Raw genomic sequence first — 27476 nt, forward strand, 5'->3', positions numbered from 1 at the left:
CCTAGGGCAGGAGGGAGGGAGGAGGGGGACTCAGCGGGGTCCCAGGGCCATAGGTGGGTGGGGGATTGGCGTGTCCTGGGCTGTAGGGAGGGAGCGGGACTCAGGGGGGGTCCCAGGGCTGTAGGGAGGGAGGGGGACTCTGCTGGTTCCCAGGGCTGTAGGGAGGACTCGGGGGGGTCCGAGGGCCATAGGAAGGATAGGGGTCTCGGGGGTCCCAGGGCCATAGGAAGGAAGGGGGACTTGGAAGTCCCAGGGCCATGGGGGGAGACTTGGTGGGTTCCTAGGGCAGGAGGGAGAGAGCAGGACTCGGGGGGGGGGTGTCCCAGGGCCATAGGGAGGAAGGAGGACTCGGGGGTCCCAGGGCCATAGGTGGGGTGTCTGGGTCTCTAACCTCCCTCCTCCCGCCCCCAGGCCCCGTCACCTCCACGCCACTCAGCACCACCACCACGGTGCGGCCCACCACGGTCACCACCACGGCCTCGCCCGCCGCCACCACCACGGTGCGCAGGGCCCCCCTCACCACCCACCCCATCGGCGCCATCAACCAGAAGGGCACGGAGCTGCACCCCGTCACAGCCGCCGCCCCCAGCACCCGCAAGCCCCCCTCCTCCAACCAGCATGTCTCCCCCGAGCTCTTCTGTGAGCCCAAGGAGGTCAGACGGGTCCAGTGGCCGGCCACGCAGCAGGGCATGCTGGTGGAGCGGCCCTGCCCCAAGGGCACCAGAGGTAACGGGCGGCTGGGGGGGGCAGCGGGATGGAGTGGCAGGGGGCATGGCCCCCCTCAGAGTCTGCCAGCCAGCAGGGAAGACGAGGAGAGTGGGGTCTAATGGGTAGAGCAGGGGGCTAGGTGCCAGGACTCCTGGGTTCTCTCCCTATCTCTGGGAGGGGAGTGGGCTGCAGTGGTTACAGCAGGGTCGGGTGCCAGGACTCCTGGGTTCTCTCCCTATCTCTGGGAGGGGAGTGGGCTGCAGTGGTTACAGCAGGGTCGGGTGCCAGGACTCCTGGGTTCTCTCCCTATCTCTGGGAGGGGAGTGGGCTGCAGTGGTTACAGCAGGGTCGGGTGCCAGGACTCCTGGGTTCTCTCCCTATCTCTGGGAGGGGAGTGGGCTGTAGTGGTTACAGCGGGGTCTGGGTGCCAGGACTCCTGGGTTCTCTCCCCATCCCAGTCCCTGTCTCGCTGAGCTGGGCAGCATGGGGCTGTGTGGTGACTGCATGGCGCCGATGCGCTGGGTTGGGGGGGTCAGCGCTTCACAGCCAGAGCCCGTGGCCACCACCCATCTGCCCCGTCCCCACATCTCGCTGGCCCTGCCCCTCTGTGCTGGAGCAGGGGTTTCCCTGCACTGGGGAGCCAGTCTGAGGTGCTTATCTGCTTCGAGGGGGCCATGGTCAGCCGAGGGCTGCGGCCCCGACACAGGGGCTGGTGGGGAGACACACCCCTGTTTCTTCGAGCTGCCATGGGAGTGCTCCCTCCACTCATAGCTATAGCAGGGCCTTTATACCCTCTGCCAGCCTGACCCCTAGAGGGCGACGTGGCCACGCAAAGTGGGGGACTGCTGCCTCTTCAGGCACTGCACCCCCCAGAGCAGAGCCCCCACCCCCAAAGCGCACGTACCCCTTGGGGGCATGGATGGGCACTGCCTACACTGGGGAATCAGGGGCTGGGCTAGGCTGACAGGGGGCCCCGGCCATCTCCCTTCTCCCCTTCTCTGGTGCCTCCCGCCTCCCTCTCTGCCCGCAGGCATCGCCTCCTTCCAGTGCCTGCCAGCCCTGGGGATCTGGAACCCGCGTGGCCCCGACCTCAGCAACTGCACCAGCCCCTGGGTCAACCAGGTGGCACAGAAGGTACCACTGCTCCCCCTTTCCTCCACCCTCCCTGTGCCCCCCATACTCTCCTCTCTGCTTTGGGGGGGCATCGCTCGCACCCTATGTGGGAGCTGGGGGGCATCACTCATACCCTACAGAGTGGGACGCGGGGCATGGCTTGTACCCTACAGAGGGCCTGGGGGGAGAGCATGGTTCGTACCCTATGGGGCGGGATCTGGCAGGTCGCTTGTACCCTGTGGGGCGGGGCGAGGGGCACTTCTACCCTGTGTGGGGAGAACTGGGCCTGGCACCCGGCTCCCCGGGGCTAAGCAGGGTCTCTTCCCCCTTGTCCCGGCAGATCAAGAGTGGAGAGAATGCGGCCAACATCGCCAGCGAACTGGCGCGGCACACACGGGGACCCATCTACGCTGGCGACGTCAGCTCCTCTGTCAAGCTGATGGAGCAGCTGCTGGACATCCTGGACGCCCAGCTGCAAGCGCTGCGCCCCATTGAGAGGGAGTCGGCTGGCAAGAACTACAACAAGGTGTGGGCGGCTGGGAGTCAGGGCTCCTGGGTTCTATCACCCACGGGGACCTTGGGCGAGTCACTGCCGCCATTCTGTGCCTCAGTTTCCCCACCTGTAAATGAGGATAAAGCTAGCCAGGCAACAGGCTGTAGGGAGGTGTCCATGCAGCTTAGCTCTGGGGCACCCAGGCTGTGGGTGCTCTGGGAGCGCCTGGGTGGGTAACCCCCTACGGGGGAGCCCTATGGAACCACGCCCCCGGCCCCATGTGCCAGGGCATCTCTCACATCCCATCACACAGAGAAAGGTCCCTTCAGGGCATCTGCATCCCGGTCTATTCCTCCGTGCCAACCCTTGCGGTGTCCCCATGCGGAGCCGTTTCTGTATGATGATATCATCATGATTTCTTAATGGTGACATCATGATGTACGACGACGTGAGGAGGTCTTTGTGATGTCATCACATGCTGCTGTGATGGGCTGGTGCCCACTTGTGATGTCATGACATGCCCTGTGACAGGAAGGCATCTATTTGTGAGGCAATCACATGGTGCCGTGACGGGAGGGTGCCCACCTGTGATGTCATCACATGGTGCCGTAATGGGAGGGTGCCCACCTGTGATGTCATCACGTGGTACCGTAATGGGAGGGTGCCCACCTGCGATGTCATCTCATGATGCCATGATGGGAGGGTGCCTATTTGTGATGTCATCACATGGTGCCGTGACAGGAGGGTGCCCACCTGTGATGTCATCACATGGTGCCGTGACGGGAGGGTGCCCACCTGTGATGTCATCACATGCCATCAGGACATGAGGCGTCCTACTGGAGCCTCCTACGTTATGTCACAATATGACGACGGGTTTTGTGACACTGCATCACATCACGAGATGACAACTCTTCATCCGACGCCACGACGTGGTGACGTTCCTTCAGGACCTTATCCCGCTGGGGCACCGTCTGCTGTCCCACCGTCGCTGGGGGTCCAGCCCGCTGGGTCACAGTATGATGCCCTCTTCAGGGGTCGTTCTTCTCACAAGCCACTGGCAGCCGGCTGGCTTTTGAAAGCCTGGGCCCCCCACGCACTCAAGGGGTCCCAGCAGGAACTGGCGATAGGCACCATTGCACTCAGCTAATTATCAGCTCATTACCCAGTGGTTATTGGCTAGTTATTGAACAATGGTTGGCTAATTATCAGCTAGTTAGCCAGTGGTTATCGGCTAGTTATTGGCTAGTTACTCAGTGATCATCAGCTAGTTATCCAATGGTCATTGCTTCTAATTATCAGCTAGTTATCCAATGGTTATCAGTTAGTTACCTAATGGTTATTGGCTAGTTATTGGCTAGTTACTCAGTGGTTATCAGCTAGTTACCCAATGGTTATTGGCTAGTTATTGGCTAGTTACACAATCATTATTGGCTAGTTACCCCATGGGTATTGGCTCGTTGTCAGCTAGTTACCCAATGGTTATCGACCGGTACCTGTGACTGACACTGGGGCTAGCAGGGATCTTATGCAGATTTGGCTCCAAGGCCCCAAGGTGGGAACGTATCCTGGAGAATCAAAGCCCAGGCCCTCGGTGCTGGGATCTGGCCCTGACCTTGCCTTCTTGTCTGTTCCCTGCTTTCCTCCCTGCTCTGTGTTCCGGGTGTCTGGCGCCTTCAGATGCACAAGCGAGAGCGGACCTGTAAAGACTACATCAAGGTGAGTGGCGGGGCTCCAACCCTAATCAACCCTAATCCAACCCTAATCAGCCCTGCAGCTGGCCCCCAAGAAACCGCCACAGATGGGCAGCTAGTTACGGGGTTCTTGGCCCTGAGAGTGCCCTGCTCTTACACTAGGTTGCCAGCTACATAACTGATTTCAGGAGGGTTACTCCAGATTTACACCGGGGACTGAGTGGGGAGTCAGCCCCAATGGAGTTAGTTTATATTTACACCACAGAGGGAGAGGGGAATTGTGATGGGATCCTGGGGTACAACCTGGAACTGTGGGACCACTGTGCCCCCCTAACTGTCCAGCCTGAGCTGTCTCATACAAAGCTATGCCAGTGACAAGCAGCAAACCCCTCCAGGCACTTTGATCACTCAGCCATCAGCACGTGGAGCCCCACACCCAGCAAGATTGTGTGAATGCTCCCTGAGCCACTCTTGAATTGTACAGAGAGAGGCACCAGCCAGTAACCCCAGCCCCTGGCCTTGCACCCCAGAAATATACCATCTTACATTGCTCAAGACACCCTTGGACAGTGCAAGCTCATTAATTAGTTCACCACTCCAACAAAAGGCTAATGGATCTGCAACAGCCCTTGTTAACCTGAGCTGAGATTTCCCCAGCACTTTAACCAAAACCACACTGTTTTAGGTCAAATATAAACCAGATTTGTTAACTACAGGGAGACCGACTGTAAGTGATTAGAAGTAGCAGACATAGAGATCAACGATAGTAGCCGGCATTGAGATCCAAATTTGTTACCTGAGAAATAAAAACAAATTTTCCATCTAAACTCTAGAGACTGAGCAAGATCGTCAGTCTGCCAACCCCAGCTTGGCAGAGGTGGATCCCCCGTTCCAGGGCTAGCTATTGGCCAGGGGAGACATGGAGAGACACCCACTCACCCCCTAGCCCTGAGCCAAGCAGGCATGGGGAGGAGGCAGAGCAGTTGCTCCGGGTGGGGTAGGGGTAGCTCTGGTGCCCTGGGGCATCGGGGCAGGCAGTCTGGGGGGGCGAGAGAGGGGGCTGTGGCTGTAGAGGGGAATTTGCCCCGCCCGAGGAAACCCCGGAGTCTGTCTGAGAATCCCCGTTGGCTCCCAGCCCTGGCTCCCCTCTCGGGTGTGGGGCCCAGCACGGGGCTGAGCCGTGTCACACCCGCCTGCCCCCCAGGCTGTGGTGGAGACCGTGGACAATCTGCTGCGGCCCGAGGCGCTGGAGTCGTGGAAGGACATGAACGCCACGGAGCAGGTGCACACGGCCACCATGCTGCTGGACATCCTGGAGGAGGGCGCCTTCCTGCTGGCCGACAACGTCAAGGAGCCCGCGCGCTTCGTCACCACCCGGCAGAATGTGGGTGAGTGGCCCCCACGACGACGCCACCCGGACACCTGGGTCCTCCAGGGATCAGTGGGGGTAGTGATGTGGGGGGCAGGAACGCTCATCCCAGCCCAAAAAGGCAGAGACCCCAATAATACCCTTGTATCCCCAGCGTCCTGGTCCTCAAGAGGCAGAAGGGAAAGCTGATTCTGGGTCAGGCCTCTTACCTGGATGCCTGGGTCCTCTAGGGTTAGGGAGGTGGAAGGTGGTCCGCAAGGCCTATCCTGGCCCGCAGTGGCAGAGATCCCAATATCCCCACTACCAATAGGCAGGTAGGGAAGATGACCTTGGGCTTGGCCTCTTGCCCGGATTCCTGGGTCCTCCAGGGATTGGATCAGTGGGTGACCCCTATTCACAGCATGGCAAGGTGGGTCTGGTGGATGGCTGGGGCAGCTGGTGTTTCTCAGAGCAAACTCCACCCATGTGCAGGACAGATGTGTGTGTGATGCAAGTGCAGGATAGATGCATGTGCAATGTGTGTGCAGAACAGATGTGTGCAATGCATGCAGGACGGCTGCATGTGCAGGATGGATGCATGTTCGATGTGTGGGCAGGATGGATGCACGTGTGGGACGGACGTGTGTGCATGTGATGCATGTTCAGAATGGATGCGTGTACAGGATGGATGCATGTGCGATGTGTGTTCAGGACAGATGAATGGGCAGGATGGATGAGTGTGCATGTGATGTGTGTGCAGGACAGATGCGTGTGCAATGCACGGGCAGGATGAATGCATGTGCGTGCGATGAGTGTGCGGGTAGGACGGATGTGTGTGCAGGGGGGAGGCAGGACGGATGCGGGTGCAGGACGCATGCATGTGTGAGATGGATGCTTGTGCAGGATGGATGCGTGTGCAATGCACGGACAGGATGGATGCATGTGCAGGGCGGATGCAGGATGGATACATGTGCGGGATGGATGTGTGTGCGATGCATGGGCAGGATGGATGCGTGTGTGGGACAGATGCGTGTGCGGGGCGGATACAGGATAGGTGTGTGTCCGTGCAACGTGTGTGTGGGACGGATGCGTGTGCGAGATGTGTGCGGGACGGATGCGTGTGTGGGGCAGATGCATGAGCAGGACGGATGTGTGTGTGGGGCAGATGCGGATGCAGGACGGATGCGTGTGCGTGCGATGCGTGTGCAGGACAGATGCGTGTGCAGGACGGATGCGTGTGCAGGACAGATGTGTGTGCAGGACGGATGCGTGTGCGTGCGATGCGTGTGTGGGACGGATGCGGATGCAGGATGGATGCGTGTGCGTGCGATGCGTGTGCAGGACGGATGCAGATGCAGGACGGATGCGTGTGCGTGCGATGAGTGTGCAGGACAGATGCGTGCACAGGACGGATGCGTGTGCGTGCGATGCGTGTGCAGGACGGATGCGGATGCAGGACGGATGTGTGTGCGTGCGATGCGTGTGCAGGACAGATGCGTGTGCAGGACGGATGCGTGTGCATGCGATGCGTGTGCAGGACGGATGTGGATGCAGGACGGATGCGTGTGCGTGCGATGCGTGTGCAGGACAGATGCGTGTGCAGGACGGATGCGTGTGTGTGCGATGTGTGTGCAGGATGGATGCGGATGCAGGATGGATGCGTGTGCAGGACGGATGCCTGTGCGTGCGATGCATGTGCGGGACGGATGCGGATGCAGGACGGATGCGTGTGCGTGCGATGCATGTGTGGGACGGATGCGGATGCAGGACGGATGCGTGTGCGTGCGATGCGTGTGCAGGATGGATGCGTGTGCGTGCGATGCATGTGCAGGGCGGATGCGTGTGCGTGCGATGCGTGTGCGGGACGGATGCGGATGCAGGACGGATGCGTGTGCGTGCGATGTGTGTGCAGGACGGATGTGTGTGCGTGCGATGCGTGTGCGGGACAGATGCGTGTGCAGGACGGATGCGTGTGCGTGCGATGCGTGTGCGGGACAGATGCATGTGCAGGACGGATGCGTGTGCGTGCGATGCGTGTGCAGGACAGATGCGTGTGCAGGACGGATGCGGATGCAGGACGGATGAGTGTGCGTGCGATGCGTGTGCAGGACAGATGCGTGTGCAGGACGGATGCGTGTGCGTGCGATGCGTATGCAGGATGGATGCGGATGCAGGACGGATGCGTGTGCGTGCGATGCATGTGCGGGACGGATGCGGATGCAGGACGGATGCGTGTGTGTGCGATGCGTGTGCGTGCGATGCGTGTGCAGGACAGATGCGTGTGCGTGCGATACGTGTGCAGGATGGATGCGGATGCAGGACGGATGCATGTGCGTGCGATGCGTGTGCGGGACAAATGCGTGTGCAGGACGGATGCGGATGCAGGACAGATGCATGTGCGTGCAATGCGTGTGCAGGACAGATGCGTGTGCAGGACGGATGCAGATGCAGGAGGGATGCGTGTGCGTGTGATGCGTGTGCGGGACGGATGCGTGTGCAGGACGGATGCGTGTGCAGGACAGCTGCGTGAGCAGGACGGATGCGGATGCAGGAGGGATGCGTGTGCGTGCGATGCGTGTGCGGGACAGCTGCGTGTGCAGGACGGATGCGTGTGCGGGACAGCTGCGTGTGCAGGACGGATGCAGATGCAGGTCGGATGCATGTGCGTGCAATGCGTGTGCAGGACAGATGCGTGTGCAGGACGGATGCAGATGCAGGAGGGATGCGTGTGCGTGTGATGCGTGTGCGGGACGGATGCGTGTGCAGGACGGATGTGTGTGCGGGACAGCTGCGTGTGCAGGACGGATGCGGATGCAGGAGGGATGCGTGTGCGTGCGATGCGTGTGCGGGACAGCTGCGTGTGCAGGACGGATGCGTGTGCGGGACAGCTGCGTGTGCAGGACGGATGCGGATGCAGGACGGATGCGGATGCAGGAGGGATGCGTGTGCGTGCGATGCGTGTGCGGGACGGCTGGGCTGCGTGGCTGAGGCAGCACGCGCCCCCCCTCACGGCTCTCCCCCCGCAGTGCTGGAGGTGACGGTGCTGAACACGGAGGGGCAGGTGCAGGAGCTGGTCTTCCCGCAGGAGTACGCCAGCGAGAACTCCATCCAGCTCTCGGCCAAAACCATCAAGCAGAACAGCCGCAATGGTGAGTAGGGGGGCCAGCCCCCGCCCTGGGCCCGGGGGGGAACCCCAGGGAGCGCCCTAACCGCCGCCCTCTCCTCCCCAGGGGTGGTCAAGGTGGTCTTCATCCTCTACAACAACCTGGGCTTCTTCCTCTCCACCGAGAACGCCACGGTCAAGCTGAGCGGGGAGGCGGGCGCCCCCAGCCCTGCCCTGGTCGTCAACTCGCAGGTCATCGCCGCCTCCATCAACAAGGAGTCCAGCCGCGTCTTCCTCATGGACCCCGTCATCTTCACCCTCTCCCACCTGGAGGTGAGACATGCCCCGGCCACCAGGGGGTGCTGGGCTGCTGCCCCCAGTATCCTGGCTGTGCCTTGTCCCCATACACACCCCAGCCTGGCACCAGGGGGCGCTGCGCTGCTGGGGTGCTCTCAATGAGAATCTGGACGCACGAATTCCAGTGTATCCCTCCATCCTTCTATGCCCACCCACCCCTGTCCCTGGGTCCCCTGTGATGCTCGAGCTCCCGTCACCCCCACTGTCACTGACGCGTCCCCCCGGCTTCTCCTCACAGGCGAAGAACCACTTCAACGCCAACTGCTCCTTCTGGAACTACTCGGAGCGCTCCATGATGGGCTACTGGTCGACGCAGGGCTGCCGCCTGGTGGAGACCAACAAGACGCACACGACCTGCGCCTGCAGCCACCTCACCAACTTCGCCGTGCTCATGGCGCACCGCGAGATCGTAAGGGCCTCGGCTCAGGGGCAGGGCAGGCATCGGGGGCACCTCCTCGCGCAGCCCTCGGCTCGCTGTGTGTCCCCCCCCCCCGTTGCTGTTCTGTGCGTGCTGTGTCCCCCCTGCCCCCCCAGTGGCTGGTCTGTGCGTGTTGTGTCCCTCCCCACCAGCGGCTGGTCGGTGTGCACTGTCCCTCCCAGTGACTGGTCTGCGTGCGCTGTCCCCTTCTAGTGGCTGGTCGGAGGATAACGGCCTACTGCTCCTTTGCAAGTTGCCGAACGTCCCAGCTCCAATCCCCGCTGATGGCACCTGCTGGGGCGTGGGGGGGAGGGAGTCGCCAAAGGGGCAAAGAGGAAGGAGGGTGCAGGAGGCAATGGCAGAGGTGGGGAGGATGCATCTTTGAATTGTCCAGGTTAGGAGGAGGGGGGAGAATCCCCAGGGGGGATGCGGGGGAGCCAGGAATGGGGAGGATCCCTGGTGAGAAGGAGGAGGGGTGCCTGGAGGGGAGCACCCCAGGGTGCAGGGGTGAGCTCCGGCTCTGGGCAGGGGCTTCCCCGCAGCACAGCAGCCCCGGGGGCACCCATCCTAATCCCCCTTCTCCTCCCGCCCCAGTACCAGGGCCGCATCAACGAGCTGCTGCTGTCGGTGATCACCTGGGTGGGCATCGTCATCTCGCTGGTGTGCCTGGCCATCTGCATCTCCACCTTCTGCTTCCTGCGCGGGCTGCAGACCGACCGCAACACCATCCACAAGAACCTCTGCATCAGCCTCTTCCTCGCCGAGCTCCTCTTCCTCATCGGCATCGACAAGACGCAGTATGAGGTGGGGCCCAGACTCATCCTGCCCTGGCCGTCACAGCTGACCCCAGGGCCCCAGCGTGGCGCTGGGAGGCACTGTGCTGCAGGAATGGCCGGCCGGGCATTTATTCCACCTCTCCTAAAAGCTCCCTGCAGTTTCATTCTGGGGTCCCATCTTTCATTATTGTGTTGCTGTAAGGCTCTTAAACAGGCCCCGCGTTCCACCCCAGAGGCAGCTGCATCTCAGCGCCGGGTGAGGGATCTCTGTATACACAGCCCCCGCGTCCCACCCCAGAGGTGGCTGCATCTCAGCACAGAGAGGGGGATCCCTGTATAAACAGCCCCCACCTGCCCGCACCCCAGAAGTGGCTGCATCTCTGCACTGGGCGAGGGTGTATCGCTAACCCCCTTGTCCCTCTTCCCCCTCCCCAGATCGCCTGCCCCATCTTCGCGGGGCTGCTGCATTACTTTTTCCTGGCAGCCTTCTCCTGGATGTGCCTGGAGGGCGTGCACCTCTACCTCATGCTGGTGGAGGTCTTCGAGAGCGAGTACTCCCGCAAGAAGTACTATTACTTGGGCGGCTACTGCTTCCCGGCCCTCGTGGTGGGCATCGCCGCCGCCATCGACTACCGCAGCTACGGCACCGACAAGGCGTGAGTGCCGAGGGCGGGGCTAAGGCCCTGATGGGGCGTGAGTGCCGAGGGCGGGGCTAAGGCCCTGATGGGGCGTGAGTGCCGGGGGCGGGGCTAAGGCCCTGATGGGGCGTGAGTGCCGGGGGCGGGGCTAAGGCCCTGATGGGGCGTGAGTGCCGGGGGCGGGGCTAAGGCCCTGATGGGGCCGGAGCGCCGGGGGCGGGGCTAAGGCCCTGATGGGGCGTGAGTGCCGGGGGTGGGGCTAAGGCCCTGATGGGGTGTGAGTGCCGGGGGCGGGGCTAAGGCCCTGATGGGGCCAGAGCGCCGGGGGCGGGGCTAAGGCCCTGATGGGGCGTGAGTGCCGGGGGCGGGGCTAAGGCCCTGATGGGGCGTGAGTGCCGGGGGCGGGGCTAAGGCCCTGATGGGGCCGGAGCGCTGGGGGCGGGGCTAAGGCCCTGATGGGGTGTGAGTGCCGGGGGTGGGGCTAAGGCCCTGATGGGGTGTGAGTGCCGGGGGCGGGGCTAAGGCACTGATGGGGCGTGAGTGCCAGGAGTGGGGCTAAGGCCCTGATGGGGTGTGAATGTCAGGGGCGGGGCTAAGGCACTGATGGGGCATGAGTGCTGGGGGTGGGGCTAAGGCCCTGATGGGGCCGGAGCGCTGGGGGTGGGGCTGAGGCACTGATGGGGTGTGAGTGCCAGGGGTGGGGCTAAGGCCCTGATGGGGCATGACTGCTGGGGGCGGGGCTAAGGCACTGATGAGACATGAGTGATGGGGTGGGGGTCGGACTAAGGCAGGAATGGGGCGTGAGTGGTGGAGGGTGGGGCTATGGCACAAAGAAGGCATGAGTGCTGGTGGGTGGGGCATGAATGCCCAGATGGGCAGGGCTATGACGCCAATCGGTGTGAGTTCCAGCAGCAGGTTGGATAAAAATTGATATTAAAAAAATTTAAAATCTCATTTTTGAAATTAATTCCCTCTTTCTCTATAAAAACAAAGCTATTCAAAACTGAATTTGAAATCGACAAACTGATGTTAAGGCCTCACAATAATAGGCAGCAGTAAACATTTGCTGCCAAACTTTAAAGACAGTCAAACCCCCTGAATGGGTGGAAGCCACTGGCTCAGCACCTGGAGCTGGAGTTTGCTGAAGAACTAAACCAACTCGTGACAGCAGTAGCCTCGTTTGTGTCCTTCCTTGCATTTTATCCAATGAGTTCAGCTCAGTTCGTTCAAAGTTGAAAACCCAACTGGGAGCTGAAAACGCAGGACAACTTGTTTTGCTTTTCCAATCTGTGAATAAAACCAAGTGTGAGAGGATGAGATCTACTAGTTCTAAAATCTCGACGTTCAGGGTGACCAGCAACAATCACTTTGATTCATTAACTCCGGATAATACTCCCTTCATTTAATAAATTGGTTTGGTTTAAATGCAAACCAGGGTTTGAGAAATTTGCTTTTTCCCCAGCATGTTTAAGGGAGTTTTAAGCATTTTTAAAATTGTTCCTTTTTAATTGAATTCCAGTTTCCAGCCCAAGGCAGCTTGACACAAATCCCAAGTAAAAAATGACTCTGGTGAATAAGAAATGCATCATTCACCATTTTCTAACATCATACAAAAATGTAAAGAGCAAGAGTCTAAAGAAGCTATGAAGAAGTCTATGAAGCTATAGACTTGCTTAAATAAATTCTGCTAGATCAAGTGAATCGCCCTGCTTAGCAAGCCCAATGGAGTGTAACAGATACATTTAGATGCAAATCAACATGTGTTAAGTGTTTCCATCCAATGAGTCTTCACCGTCCTTCAGGAAAATACCAAAAAAGTACAAACCCGTATGCTCTGGCCAGGGTCAGGGCACTGGCATTGATGTGGCATGAGTGCTGAAGCATATGGGGGAAATCCAGAGTGGTCCTTGTGCCCCACAGCTGTTGGGGGGGCTTCTCTGCAGTGCCCAGCCTCCTCGGGCGGCCCCAGAAGGGGTGAGGGAGATTTGGGTGTTCTCCCCCATGGGGGCCATCAAGTCAGCTTGTCTGTAGCTAACACTCCCTCCCTCACGTCCCACAGCTGCTGGCTCCGAGTGGACAATTATTTCATCTGGAGCTTCATCGGCCCCGTCTCCTTCATCATCATGGTGAGTCCGGAGATGCTGTGGGGGGAGTGCAGAGGTGGCCCAGCACCCACAGTGTGACAGGCTGTCCCCCCAGCCTCAGGCAACCCCCCCAGGAAGGGATCAGCATCATTATCCCCACTGCCAAGGCAGGGATAGAACCCGGGAGTCCTGGCTCCCAGCCCCACCTGCTGTAACCACTAGACCCCACTCCCCTCCCACAGCCAGGACTAGAACGCTGAAGTCCCAGCCACTCCCACTTGCTCTGGACACTGGCCCCTCACACAGCAGGGGGCGCTCTCTCCTAAGTCTAACCCCAACAGCCCAGCCCAGAGCTCTTAGTCAATTTGCCCTGGCTCTGATCTGTCCCTGGGTAAAGCCCCCCTGGAACCCACTAACCCCCAGAGGGGAATAAGTGGCCATTTGAGCCGTATCCTGGCTCACAGAAATGGGGCTCAGACAAACAGCAAAAGAAACCCTCCTATAGCCCTTCTCAGAGTGGGGCAGAGACACAACCCCTCCCAGAGGGGGCAGAGGGGTCATGGGGGGAGGGGCAGAGACACAGACCCTCCCAATGTGGGGCAGTGGGGGAGGGATTGCATGAGTGGTAGGGGGAGATGAGGCCTCGCAGCCAGCAGGGGTAGAGGGCCGGGGGGCAGGGGGCGGGTCTGCTGCAGAGCTGGGGTCTCACGGCTCCCCCGCCCCCAGGTCAACCTGCTCTTCCTCATGATCACGCTGCACAAGATGAGCCGCAGCACGGCCGTGCTCAAGCCCGACACCAGCCGCCTGGACAACATCAAGTGAGTGAGGCCCGGGTCAGCAGGTGCTGGGGTCCCCCCACTGACACCCCCGCCCCCAGGGGAGCTGGGGACACACTGCACTGGCCACAGCCCCAGCTGGACAGGGCACGGGTGACCCCCGAGGGGGCTGCATCTCAGCACTGGGCGAAGTGTGTGGAGGATGCCATGGGCAACCCTCTGCCTCTCCCCTGCAGGTCCTGGGCGCTGGGCGCCATCGCTCTCCTCTTCCTCTTGGGACTCACCTGGGCCTTTGGCCTCCTCTTCATCAACAAGGAGTCCATTGTTATGGCCTATCTCTTCACCACCTTCAACGCCTTCCAGGGCATGTTCATCTTCGTCTTCCACTGTGCCCTGCAGAAGAAGGTCAGGCAGTGCCCTCGCCCAGGAGAGGGGCACCGGCAGAGCAGGGGGGAGCCCAGGGCTGGGGTAGCAGGGGCTGCGGGTCGGGAGTGAGGGGCACCGGCAGAGCTCGGGGGGAGCCCAGGGCTGGGATAGCAGGGGCTGCGGGTCGGGAGTGAGGGGGACCAGCAGAGCAGGGGGGAGCCCGAGGCTGAGCTAGCAGGGGGTCTCCCAGCCCTGTGCACTAACCCTGGTTGCCCCCCCACCCCCCCCACAGGTGCACAGGGAGTTCAGTAAATGCCTGCGTCACGCGTCCTGCTGCCTGCGCAGCCCCCCAGGGGCCACACTTGGCTCCCTCAAGACTTCAGCCATTCGGAGCAACAACCGCTACTACACGGGCACGCAGGTACCGGGGGGCGGAGCCCTGCCTGGGCTGGGGGGGCACAGAGCCCTGCCTGGGCTGGGGGGACGGGGGACAGAGCCCTCCCTGGGCTGGGGGGGCACAGAGCCCTGCCTGGGCTGGGGGGGCACAGAGCCCTGCCTGGGCTGGGGGGACGGGGGACGGAGCCCTCCCTGGGCTGGGGGGGCACAGAGCCCTGCCTGGGCTGGGGGGGCACAGAGCCCTGCCTGGGCTGGGGGGACGGGGGACGGAGCCCTCCCTGGGCTGAGGAGGGGATAGAGCCTTCCCTGCGCGGGGGCCACGGGGACGGAGCCCTCCCTGGGCTGGGGATGGGATCGGAGTCGGGGGCGGGGGGGGGGAATGGGGACAGACATACAGAGCCCTCTCCTAGGGCTGGGGACAGACGGACAGAACCCTGCCTAGAGCTGGGATGGGATGGGGGGCGGGGGACAGAGTCCCCTCTAGGAGTGGGAGCAGGGCCGGGGGAGGTGCTACACGCTGTCTCAGGCAGGGCTGGGGTCTCTGGGGTTGGGACAGGCAGCCAGGGGTGTCAGTGTCTGAGCTCCCCCCCATGACAAACACCTACCCCCCCAACCTTCCCCCCCCATTTCTCTCACAGAGTCGGATCCGGAGAATGTGGAATGACACCGTCCGGAAACAGACGGAGTCGAGCTTCATGGCGGGGGACATCAACAGCACCCCCACCCTGAACCGAGGTGAGACGCCCCCACCCAGCACCCCCTGCCCAGCACCCCCATGCAGCACCCCCACCCTGAACCGAGGTGAGACGCCCCCACCCAGCACCCCCTGCCCAGCACCCCCATGCAGCACCCCCACCCTGAACCGAGGTGAGACGCCCCCACCCAGCACCCCCTGCCCAGCACCCCCATGCAGCACCCCCACCCTGAACCGAGGTGAGACTCCCACCCACCCGGCACCCCCTGCCCAACACCCCCATCGAGTATCTCCACCCTGAACCGAGGTGAGACCCCTCCCACCCAGCACCCCCACCCTGAACCGAGGTGAGACGCCCCCACCCAGCACCCCTGCCCAGCACCCCCATGCAGCACCCCCACCCTGAACCGAGGTGAGACTCCCACCCACCCAGCACCCCCTGCCCAACACCCCCATCGAGTATCTCCACCCTGAACTGAGGTGAGACCCCTCCCACCCAGCACCCCCACCCTGAACCGAGGTGAGACCCCCCCACGCAGCACCCCCACCCTGAACCAAGGTGAGACCCCCCCCACGCAGCACCCCCACCCTGAACCAAGGTGAGACTCCCACCCACCCAGCACCCCCTGCCCAGCACCCCCAGCCAGTATCCCCATCCGGAACCGAGGTGAGACCCCCCCCACCCAGCACCCCAGGTAAACCCCCCCAAGGACCCCCACCCTGCTCTCTGCAACCCCTGGACTCTCCCCCTTGGTGGCGTCAGATCCCTGCACCGCCCCAGCCAGCCCTGCTCAGCCCGGTGTGCGGGAGTTGGCTGTGTGCCTGCGGGGGGATACATTCCCCGTTACCCCTTGGGCTTGGGGGGGACGCAGGGTGCCCCGCAGGGGAGCTGACACGCCTGCCTCTCCTGCCGCTGCAGGGACCATGGGGAACCACTTGCTGACCAACCCGGTGCTGCAGACCCGGGGCGGCACCAGCCCCTACAACACCCTCATTGCCGAGTCCGTGGGCTTCAACCCCTCCTCACCCCCCGTCTTCAACTCCCCAGGTAAGACCCCCCCGGCCCCCTGCATCCACCCCCAGGTGTGAGGACACACCCCGCTGCCCCCCAAAATCCCCCTCTCTGGGGATACCCCTGGAGGGGACCCACTCCCTGGGATCCCACTTTCCTTCCTGAGGGGTGCCCAGTATTTTGGGGGAGCCCTGCAGGGGATGTGGTGTGGTCCCCTTAAATCTTCTCCCAAGAAGGGAGTTCTTGAATCTTGCGCCTTTCTCAGCAGGGGGCGCTGTGGGGAGCGAGACAGGAGCACCAGCTTGTGGGGGGCGGGGGGAGGGGGTCCTGGCTACTCCAGCCCCGGCATCTCCCAGCAGGGGGCGCTGTGGGGAGCGAGACAGGAGCACCAGCTTGCGGGGGGCGGGGGGGTCCTGGCTACTCCAGCCCCGGCGTCTCCCAAAAGGGAGCACTGTGGGGAGCGAGACAGGAGCACCGGCTGTGTGTGGGGGGTCCTGCCTACTCCAGCCCCAGCGTCTCCCAGCAGGAGGCGCCGTAGGGAAGCACAGAGGGGTCCACGGGAAGGTCAGTGTTTGCTTTGGGGGTGCTGCCCCCTGCCTGCCCTATAACCTTCTCTCTCTTGTCTCCCCCTCTCCACTCGCTGGCCCCACCTGCAGGGAGCTTCCGAGAGTCCAGTACGTCCCTCCTTTCCAGTTCCATTTCCCAGTAATGTTTCCTTCATTGCTAGTTTGACTGGCAGGCTGGGGGTGGGGCACAGCCAGGACACGACAGTGCAGGCAGCCCGGAGCTAGCATGGAGCCTGGCCTCTCCAGCAGGGGGCGCTGTGGGGAGCAGGGCGGGAACGCTGGCTGTGGGAGGAGCTCCCAGCTACTCCAGTCCCAGCCTCTCCCAGTAGGGGGCGCTGTGGGCTGTTCTATAATGGGGTTCAGCTCTTGCATTCACTGCCTTGGACAAGAGAGGGAGATAGACGCTGAACTGTCCCTGGGACCGTGTCTCAGTGGCCTATGGGAATGCATCCATCTCGCCTTCCTGTTGGGCTTGATTGTACCTGTGGTCCCTATAGTCCCGTATCGCCCTCCTGCTGAGCCATATTGGACCCCTGGTCCCTATAGGCCTGTACTGCCCACCTGTTGAACCAGATCAGACTCATGGTCCCTATAGTCTCATATCACCCTCCTGCTGGGGCATGTTGGTCTGTACAGTCCCGTATGTGACCAGCAGGCAATATTTGGTGTTTCAGCGCGAGGCAGCCCCCATGATGCACCTGAGCAGCCGAATGCTCTCTGTGAGCAGGGGGGCGGGTTCCCCAGCTTTGGAGATGGGTCCCCCAGATCTCAACACTAGGGGTCCCAATATTTTGGAGCTGGAGGCAGGGGGAAAGGGGCCCACTATCTCAGACCCTCACAGGCTTGGATGCAGCTCGGGGGGGGTGGCAGGTATGTGTGTTGGGGGAGGTGCATGGGACCGGGTTGGGGACTCAGCCCCCCACCCAGCAGGGGAGTGGGGCTTCTGCTATGTCTGGCCAGCTTGTGTCCCACCCCCAGATCTGGGGGGCTGGGTTCTCAGCTCCCATCAGAAAGCCCAGCCCAAAGCAGCACCTGGCTCTGGCTGAAGATGGGGGGGTGTGGGGGGAACCAGCCGTGGCCCATTTCCACCCCCGAGGCTGGGTCTGACCTGGCAGCGGGGGCTGAGGAGTCTTGGATCAGACACCACATGGGAGCTCTGGGCCAATCACACCCCCATGGCGGTGATGGGGGGTGGGGGTGCGACCTCTGACCCTGCCACCAAGCCCCTGCCGAGCTCCCTGCTCACACCTACCCCCTGCCCTTTTCCAGAAATTCCCGGGAGCACTCCCTCCCGCCCCCCCACTAACTCCCCCTCTCTCTCTTCCCTGCCCCACCCCCGGCAGAGCACCCCCTGAACAACAGCCGGGACGCCTGCGGCATGGACACCCTGCCCCTCAACGGCAACTTCAACAACAGCTACTCCCTCCGCAGTGCTGACTTCCCGGCCGAGGGCGCCAAGATGGCCGACTGCCGGCGCAACCTCAGCGACGCCGCTGCCTTCGAGAAGATGATCATCTCGGAGCTGGTGCACAACAACCTGCGTGGGGGCGCTGGCGGCCCGGCCAAGGGGGCGCCCCCTCCGGGGGGGGCCGGCCCGGCCGAGCCCAGCAACCCCTCCGGCCCGCCCACCCTCCCCAGCGGCGGCGGGCCCGGAGAGGAGGAGGCGGCGGCGCCTGAGGGCCCGGCCCTGAGCCACGAGGAGAACCTGGAGATCGAACTCATGTACAAGGCCCTGGAGGAGCCGCTGCTGCTGCAGCGGGCTCAGTCGATCCTCTACCAGAGCGACCTGGAGGAGTCGGAGAGCTGCACGGCCGACCTGACCGAGGGCGGAGACGGCCAGGTCCCCTCCCCCAACAGGGACTCCTTGTACACCAGTATGACCAACCTGAGAGACTCCCCTTACCCGGACAGCAGCCCCGAGGCGGTGGGGGAAATCCTCCCCCACACCCAAGCCATCAACGAAATCTACTACACCAACCGGCCCGCCTTGGTGCCCCGCAGCCAGCTCCAAGCCTACTACCAGGTCCGGAGACCGAGCACTGACGGCTACTTGGTTCAAGCCGGCTTAGAGGGCCCAGTGCCGGAGGGAGACGGTCAAATGCAGCTGGTCACCAGTCTCTGAAAGCCAGGAGCGGACTGAGGAGCCGTCCCGAGCCGCCGACTCTCCCCCCCACCTCATCCCACCTTTGCCAAAAGGAGCCCCTCCCCCCGGGCCGTGGCCTGGAGTTTTTAATTTTTGTCCTGGGATGCTGAGAGGGGGGTGGGAGGGGCACTGCAGAAGGACACAGGCCAGGGGAAGGAGGAGAGGTATGCGTTGATCTCCTCTGGGAAGGGGGGGCCGTATTGTCCAGCTTCCTCCTGCCCACCTGGTGGAGATGGGAGGATGGAAATTGGGGGGTTGCTGCTTTTGTTTTTGAAGGAAAGGAAGGAGGAGGGGCGGGAAGGAAGGAATGAAAAAGGCCCCGGGCCAGACGACAGGATCTCACTTTTTCATTTTTTAAGGTCGTCCCTCTTCCGTTTCTTTACGTTCGTTTTGTGGGGACGGAAGATCAAAAAGAAGTGGAGCAGGGAAACCAATTTCCTTTTTAAGGCGTTAAGAAACAGATCAGAACCATGGGGGAAGGGCCGGCTCGGCCTGTATCAGAGCCCCAGAACAACCCCCCACACACACACCGGCACCCACATATAGGCCATCCCTGCTCCTCCATGTATGCACCTTGGCAATGTCAAACAGGGATCCGATTGGTCAGGAGAGAGCAGATGGAGCATCCTCCTGTGGCCTCCACTTTCTTCTATACGAACTTTGCCAAAACCCATAAATTGTATAGATATATAGAGAACTATAAAGAGAGAGCTATATCAAGAGAGAGAGGTGGGGGTTGTTTTGGGGTCCTGATAGAAATTATGTTGAATCCGGTGCTGACCTTCCAGTATTTGTCAGCTGGGGGAAACTGAGGCATGGTGGGGCAGGGACTCTTAAAGTCACTCATTGACAGGATTTTTAGTTCAGTTCTTTTTTATGCCAAACCATCAGCAAAGTCTGCCGGAGGGGTGCATTTTTTTTCTTTCAAAAGCATCCTGGGCACCAGGAAGGGCTGATGCACAAGGTTATTTCCTGTGGAGGAGGAGATGGCACTGAGGTGGCCATCTTTGAGTTGGAGTTTTGTTTTCCTTTGCTGTGTGGCGCACGCCTCGCCCCCGCCATCCCTTTACAAATCAAACAGACATCACCACCCTGCTCTGGGAGCTGGCAGAGGAAACCATGAGCCGAGGGGTTCTTCCTGGGCCGTCGGTGTAATTGGTCAATCCACATTCCCCACTCTCGCCCACCGCTGCCCCGCTTCTGTCAAGATGTGCCCGCCATTTTCCTATGGCTCAACGGGAAGCTCGGAAAATCATGCAGCTCTCGCCCCTTCTATGTTTTCCACCTCTGCTTTTATTTCCTCCTTTGAAGACATGCAGGAGTCAGGTGCCTCGTGGGAGCTGCTGTCTGAACCCGGTTGGGTCAAGATGAGGGTGGGGAGAATTTTTTGGGGGGGCAATTTGACAATTGAACCATTTCCCTCTCCCCAAATCAGTTGGATCATCTTTGAGCAAAAGAACAACAGAAACCCAAATGGCACTTTTTTCTTTCTTTCTTTCAAAGGACAAAACAACAAAAAATTCTCCCTTTTCAAGCACAACTCTGAATTCTCTCACCCTCTTCCCGAGAGAGACCATGGGAGCCAATATCACATGAAGACGTCATTTCGCCGGGGGGGGGGGGCTTAGGGTGGGGTGGAGGGTTAATTCAGGGGAGGCGGGCAGGGATACAGATTGAAATGCTGTAAATATGAAATTTCAAACAAACAACAAAAAGGGGAAGTGAGGAATCCCTTGAAAAATGAAACAGGGATTTAAAAAAAAAAAAAAAATACAACCAAGCAACCACAGTCCCTGGGACCAGTTTGTGTCCTGGAATTAAAATATATATCTATAGATCTATAGATATATAGATATATACTGAGCTCTGCTCCAGCCCCATTGACTGTTGGGTGGGGCAGGCGACGGGAACAAGGAGACCCCCCCTCCCCTTTTGACGAAGACAGGGGAAGGGATCGCAAAAACGAAGAGCAGATTTTTACAATCAAAACAAAAAGAAAAAAAGAACTGTTTTTGGCACAATTTTTATGTAATATATACATATAATGCGTCATTTCTGTGACTTCCTCAACATTCCCTTTCCCTGCTGGATAAGGTACCTTTTTCATACATCTCGACATGAATCGGTCATTTTCTCACTCACTGCCACTGTGGAATTGTGGGTAAAAAAAAAAATTACTGTAAGACCCAAAGATGCTGTAACTGTAGGTTAGGAAAATTGTTTGGGGTTTATTTTGCTTTTTTCTGGCCGGGGCTGTTGGGTGTAAGGAGTTTTTAAGTCTATGGTTATTTACTTGCATCCCTCTAGGCTGGAAGGCATTTGACGGGGTCGAGTTGAAGGGGCAGGTGGGCCATGTGATTCAGATTCATGGAGTGTGGGAAGGTTTCGCTTTCTGGTTCCTTTTCTCCCAGACTGTGGAACTACTGGAGAGTGTGGGAGAGATCATCACGGGGTGGGGGGTTAGGAGGGTCCTGGGCTTCATCAGCTTGGATTTAGTGACTTAGACGTTGGCTAGAAGGGTGGAGACGTGAGGGGCAGGATCCCTAGCTGGTATGAATGGATGCTGCTCCACTGATGTCCATGTAGCTATGCTTATGGTTCCCCCACTGGGGATGTGTCCCACATTGCTTGGGGCAATGAGGAAACTCAAGCTCCCACTCCCAGTGGCCAGCAAACGCCTTGGGTGAACAGTAGGGTACAGAGGACAAGTGGGTGATATTTACAGTGTTGCCTTTGCCAGTGGTCTCTGGCCAGACACAAGGCCAGCAAAGGGCTGGACAGGCCTTGAAAGGCTCTTTCCAGCTCGAGGCCTTGGTGAGGGTAGATGGACCACCCACTAGTGTCATTCCCCTGCCCCCAGGCAGAGCAACCGGCCCTCAACCACCAGGGCCATAGCTGAGATCTGAGTCCTTGTGAAACTCCGGGGTTTCAGCACAGCCACCGTCCCACCTCACTGGAGCAAAACCCACAGGCAGGATGGCTGGCAGCTCCCCACCCAAGCCAAGTGGCCAATAGGACAGCTGAGGCATGCAGGGAAACTGGCCTGCAAAGCCTCCTGGGATACTGAGGGCTGCTTCAGTGGCTCGGTTGGGGCTGTATGCCACGCCGCGAACCCCCCAACCCCAAGTTCTCCCCTAAACACCACTGCTTGCACCAGAGTCAATGCAGGGTCCAAGCCTGTTACTCTAGGATATTTGAGTGTTTTATTCAACAACCGATGACTTACACAGCTCATTCCCCCCCAGCCTCCTCCTTTTGTCCAATGCCCAGCCAGGGCCCTGGCCTCAACAGAGCCTGAGCCGAGAGGGTGGAATGGTTGTGTCTGCAACACAATCCCTTCTGCATCTCTGGGATAACACAGCACAGCTTCTCCTGCCCACCCTGGCCTTGGGATGGGGCCAGCTGCAGCTCCCATTGCACTGATGGGAGCCATTCCCAGCCACCCCCCAATGGGAACTGCCCCATCAATCCCTTGATGGGACCTGATCTGGGGTCTGGTCTCCAACCCTCGCCTGTACGGTCAGGGCAGCCACGCCCTTGTAGGACATTCCTGCCTCCCGGGCTTCTCCAGGAGCTTGCATTTCACACACACACACACACACACACCCATCACAAGTGCAATGAGTTCATTGGCTGAGCTGGGCTCAGCCCTGATGGACAGTGGGTTTTTCAAGCTGCTGGGGGACGTTTAAGCAGCAGGTTTGTTTTCTTGCTGGGTGTGGCATTTGGAGGCTATTTGAAAGCTGAGGGTGGGGGCGATTGGAGCCGCGTTACTTTTGCGCCTATGAAATCTTCGCAGGGCAACTGGGGGTTGGGACAGCTTCCTCGCGACACCGCCCAGGGAGCAGCCGTCCAACCAGGGCCGGATTTGGTTGCGTGGGCTGTTGCTCTCCTGTGGCTTGAAGCCCAGATCCGTTTGGAGGGAGAGGTCAATTCTGTACCTCCTCTTCTGGGGATTTGGAAATTCCCCTGCTCACAACCCGGCAAACCAACTAGCCTTATTCCCTCCCGTCTTGCACGTAGCTGGTGCAGCCTGGACATTTCTTCATCCGAGGTGCATCCCTTCAGCAGACCTAGCCCCACCCTCACCCCAAAACCAAAGACATACCCAGCAGAGCGAGGGGCTGGCTGCCTCCGGCTAGCCCTGGCGGTAGCCAACAGTGCTTGGGGAGGGCAGGCCTCCTGGGTTGGCAGGTTATAGCTAGGATGGGTAAAGCATGGCATGGCCCAACCTGGAGACCCTCAGCAGCCCAGCTGGGCTGGGTCCCATTGGCCTGAGCCCCATTAGCTGCAGCTGGATTAGCACGTAATCCCGTTTCTTCATTGCCTTTACCCCCAGTGCCCACTGCTACCGTGTGGGAGTGCCATGTGCCCACTGGCACTCGTAGCCACGCCTTGTGCCACGCGTGGCAGCAGCCCTCCTTCCAGCCCCAGCAGAGTAAGCAGAAAGCTGTTGGTGGTTTTCCTCCGTGAGGCAGGAGCCCAGATAGTGCAGTGATGGACTCCTAACGTACGCTGGCCAAGGAGACCCCAGGGCCAAAGTCACTGCGTGGGGAGTGTTCCCAGGGCTGGGGTATTGCAGGGGGATGCAGTCATGTCTCTGTGCAGGGGGGTTCCTGGGGATGGGGTATCGCAGGGGGGTGCAGTTGTGTCTGGGTGTGGAGGGTTCCCGGTGGATGGGACATAGCAAGGGGATGCAGTTGTCTCTTGGTGCACGGGGAGGGGGGAAGTTCCCAGGGGCTAGGGTATCTCAGGGGAATGCAGTTGTGTCTCGTCGGCGGGGCGGTTCCTGGGGTATCACAGGGGGGTGCAGTCATGTCTCGGGGGGGCATTTCCTGGGGTTCAACAGGTGGGGTGCAGTCGTGTCTCGGGGGGGGCAGTTCCTGGGGTATCGCAGGGGGGTGCAGTCATGTCTGGGGGGGGAGGTTCCTGGGGTACAACAGGGGGATGCAGTCATGTTTCAGTTGGGGGGGCGGTTCCTGGGGTACAAGAGGGGGGTGCAGTCGTGTTTTCTACCCGGGTGGCTCTAACGTGGTTTCCTATCCAGGCTCTTGAGCTCATCTGGCACCAGTGCCACACCCCCCCCCCCATTTTCTTTACGTTTTGCTGACGCCTCGGGGGGACCCTTGTTACTTGGCGGCTCTTGGGGGTTGGCCCCAGCTCCCCATCTCTGGGCGGGGGCCTTAGGGACCCTCCTTTCAATGCCATTCCCTGGCTCAGTGCGTTTGACCGCGTCGCCCCCTGCTGGCTGGCAGCAGCTCTAACAGCCTCTTGCTGATCCTCAGTAGCATGTACCTGCTCCTGGAGTTTGGGGGGGTGGGCTCCGGGGTGAAGGTCTCTGGGTCTAATCCCAGTGGTGAGGCAGCGTGATCTGGGCTTGGACTCATCAGCCCCACCCCCACCCCACTGACTGACGAGCCAGCTCTGATCTGAAGGATGGAAAGGGGGTGCCTGTCCCTGGGGTTTCAGGGCGGCCCTGCCTGTGCTCCGATGTATTGAATGTTGCGCCCTCTCTTTGTATATGGCTCTTTTCATTTATCTGTGTGGGGGATTAGCCCTTCTGAGAGTGGGATCGGGGGTGGGGATACAATGTATCGGGGGGGGTTGATTTGTGGGGGTGACCTCTCTTTAAGCCCCTCCTCCCATCTCCCCCATTGGCCCCCACGCCCGCCAGCCTCTTATTTCATGGGTGGAAGCTGCTGGTAGACACTCGCTGTCGGGGCAATCTCTCGCCCCAGTTCGGGGGGCTCCCATGGCCTTTTGCTCCCCCTCCCTTGCTGGTAAACTGGCCCCCAGACATGGGGAGCCCTGCTCTCCCGGCTCAGCCTTCCCCCCACCCCGCCATCTCTTTGGGACTAGTGTAACGCCCAGGACCTGGGCAAACTCCCAGCCCCAGCGTCTTTAAAGTTGGAGAAGGGGCCCTTCCCTCGATCCCCAACCCATCCTGGCTACCCGCCTCTGACCCATGCCCCAAACCCCTTCCCAGCCCTCAGCTTCAACTGAAGCCAGAGAGCCACAGAATCCTGAGGCCATTCGCACCACTGAATGAGCCCTTCCCCACCCCCGGCCCTCCATGATCCCCACCCCGGTCAGTCCACATCAAGCTCTCCAATCAGCTTCCAACTCCAGCTTCACCCACCAAGGAGAAGCCTGTGCCCTCCCCCGTCCCATGAGAGATCTCCCTTGTCATTGGCTAGCTGCTAGCTAATGGCTAGGAAGATGTGCTTATTTGGTGACTCCATTTCCCTTGGGGTCATGGGCCAAGTTGGGATGGAGCAGCGGCAGCCTCACAAAAGTCACAGCCCCATGAGCCATAAGGGGGATTAGAACCCATGACCTGCCGAGCCCAAAGCTAGCTGTGCAAATTCTGCACCCAGCCAGTAGGGGGCGGTGATGCAGGCACCGCCGCATTGCAGCAGGGATGGGGGAGATGCTGCTGCCCCTCTGCTGCCCATTGCCCATGGACAAGGTGTCTCTGAGCCCTTCCCTCGCCAGAAGATGGCAAAAGGGTGGGGGGACCCCTTAGTCACACCACATGGCCAGCCACCCATGGGGACCCACCTGGGGCCCTTCAGGCACCCAACCCTCCCCCCCTCCTTGAGCTGAGGGTGCAGCTCTCCCAGGTGGGAGCTAGTAGAAGGTTGTTGTCCTCATTAGCCAGTGCTTCCTCTACCAGGCCCTGTGGGTTGAGCTCCCCTGTTTCCCATCGCACCCCTCGTTGGCCCAATGCCGCCACGTGTTACCAGGGCTGCCCAGTGGGTGCCTGAAGAATAGCGCTACCCTCTTGCCTGCTGGGTCTTGGGACTGGCCTTCCATGGCGGCCACAGACGGGGAGGAACCTGTCCAGATTTTTTGGTCCTCTCAGCACCACCTGGTGGTGACTAAAGAAACTCAAATACCAAATACCAAGAGCATCAGATCTGCGGCAATCCAACTGAGATCGGGGCCCCTGTTGTGCCGGGCGCTGCACAGACCTACAAGACCACCCCCCCCACACACACACACCTCAAAGACCTGACTCTCTAGATAGCCAAGAGTTGGGGAAGGGAAACTGAGGCACAGAGCGGGGTGGCGACTTGCCCAAGGTCACCCAGTAGGGCAAAGCTGGCAACAGAACCCGGCCTAGTCCCTCATCAGCCCTGGTTCCCATCGCCAACCCGCCTGGAGCCGCAGTGCATCCTGGCTGGCTGAAAAAGCCAGAAGAGTCCCTGTGCCTTTAGACGTGACCTCGCCCCCCGCCCCCCGCGTCACCCCAAACCATGGGCCAGTGAGAGCCTCAGGGCCGCACACTAGGGGCAACCATTTCCTCTGGGGAATGCAGTTTCCTTCATGCGCTGGGGCCTGTACTAACCTCGCTGCGCGTCGGTGGTTCCGATCCGTCCCCTCCCCTGTCTGCGCTTTCTCGTTCCTTCTTTTCTCTGTTTCTCTCCTGCTCTCTCTGTCTCTCACTTGGAATTCCGTTGCTCCTTCCTTCTTCTATTCAATATGCCAAACCAATTTTGGGTCGAGTGCATTAAACAGAGCAAAAGACAAAAAGAATTATAACAATAACGACGATGCAGATCATTTAAAAAAAAAAAAGAACAAAAAAAAAAATACAAAAAACATGGCAACTATCGTTGAGTTACAAACGAGAAATTCAAACAATAAAGGAAACAAGAGTTCTTGGAACCAAGGGGCCGAGAGCTGGGTGGTTTTGTTCCGGCGGGCGCGGCGGCCGGGGCGGGTGGAATGGCGCTGCGGGCGGGACAATGGATGCCTGGGGGCAGGGATGGTGCCAGGGGAAGGTGCCAGGCAGTGGGGGGTTCTGCCAGGGGCTGGGGAGGGGATGTTTGAGCGGGTGGGATGATGCCAGGGGGCACAGGGGTGCGTGGTCAGCTGTTAAGGGCTATTCCTCCCCCACCCCATTCTCTGTTCATTAGCCCCTTCTGTGTCAGCCCAGCAGCTAGGGAGCCCCCTAGTGGTGGCCCCGGGAAGCTGCTGAGCCAGAGAACAGCTGGGCTGGGTCAGGGTCCATCAGCTCCGAGACAGAATCCGCCTTTATGGTCACCACCGGGGAGGCCTGCGTATTTCCACCACCAGGGGGTGCTGTGCACGCCCGCCTCTCAATCTCACCCAGACAGACAGACAGACAGCTGCGGGGGGGTGGGGGAGGGTGGCTCTGGCCACAGGGAGGCCCCATCACTGGGGATGTGAAGGAACGTGGCCCCAAGGGGGCATGGCCTCAGCCTGGTTCTTGTTTCCAGAGGCCCATTGGGAGCTGGCAGCCTGGCACCACCCCCGCGTTCCGGGAGCCCCATCTCTGTGGCCCTGGCAGCTCCGGTGCCCCCACTACGCAGACCATGGGGACTGTTGAAAGGCAGTTGCCACCTCCACACACGCTGAAGCTGAGATGCCCCCAAACTCCTTTCATACCAGGCCCAGGCCCCATTCCCTGCCCTGGGGCTGTATCAGAGCCAGCGCCCCCGAGAGTGGCAGGGCCCGGTGTCCTATTCCTGCCCCTGAACCAGGCTGCATTTGATAACAGTGATTCGACTGGGGCCGGGGGCGGGGGGAGGGTGGGAGTCAGGACTCCTGGGTTCTATCCCCAGCTCCGGGGAGGGGGAGATGAGACTGTGCCAGCCCCCTGCAGACAGCAGCTTCCTTGCACCAGAATCAGGCCTGGCTTGGAACTGGGAGACTCCCAGGGAATTGGAGGAATTGGAGGATGGGGGGGTGTAGAGACTGCTCGGGGGGAGGGCTGTGTGTGAAAGGCCTTGGGGATCTCCATCCCGCCTTTCCTCTGCCAGCCGGG

General features: G+C 60.4%; 1 protein-coding gene across 5 annotated transcripts in view; it reads left to right on the top strand.

Moving 5' to 3' along the window:
* The window catches only part of ADGRL1 (adhesion G protein-coupled receptor L1), a 105603-nt gene extending 85307 nt beyond the window's left edge, over positions 1 to 20296 (top strand). For 2 of the 5 annotated variants that reach the window (XM_073318297.1, XM_073318300.1), the window contains 18 exons: positions 412 to 726; positions 1739 to 1842; positions 2162 to 2347; positions 3992 to 4030; positions 5210 to 5393; positions 8380 to 8502; positions 8584 to 8789; positions 9052 to 9222; positions 9826 to 10035; positions 10443 to 10663; positions 12705 to 12771; positions 13456 to 13547; positions 13742 to 13910; positions 14164 to 14292; positions 14906 to 15002; positions 15881 to 16009; positions 16630 to 16647; positions 17883 to 20296. In XM_073318297.1, coding sequence (XP_073174398.1) covers positions 412 to 726; positions 1739 to 1842; positions 2162 to 2347; positions 3992 to 4030; positions 5210 to 5393; positions 8380 to 8502; positions 8584 to 8789; positions 9052 to 9222; positions 9826 to 10035; positions 10443 to 10663; positions 12705 to 12771; positions 13456 to 13547; positions 13742 to 13910; positions 14164 to 14292; positions 14906 to 15002; positions 15881 to 16009; positions 16630 to 16647; positions 17883 to 18661 — 3239 coding nt within the window. In that variant the 3' untranslated portion in view covers positions 18662 to 20296. Of the gene's footprint in view, positions 1 to 411; positions 727 to 1738; positions 1843 to 2161; positions 2348 to 3991; positions 4031 to 5209; positions 5394 to 8379; positions 8503 to 8583; positions 8790 to 9051; positions 9223 to 9825; positions 10036 to 10442; positions 10664 to 12704; positions 12772 to 13455; positions 13548 to 13741; positions 13911 to 14163; positions 14293 to 14905; positions 15003 to 15880; positions 16010 to 16629; positions 16679 to 17882 lie in introns of those variants that run through there. The other 3 variants (XM_073318301.1, XM_073318299.1, XR_012155691.1) reach the window with 3 other exon arrangements.
* Positions 20297 to 27476: the final 7180 nt, after the last annotated feature.

Source organism: Lepidochelys kempii, chromosome 20 (assembly GCF_965140265.1).
Source record: "Lepidochelys kempii isolate rLepKem1 chromosome 20, rLepKem1.hap2, whole genome shotgun sequence".
NCBI classification, from domain to species: domain Eukaryota; kingdom Metazoa; phylum Chordata; order Testudines; family Cheloniidae; genus Lepidochelys; species Lepidochelys kempii.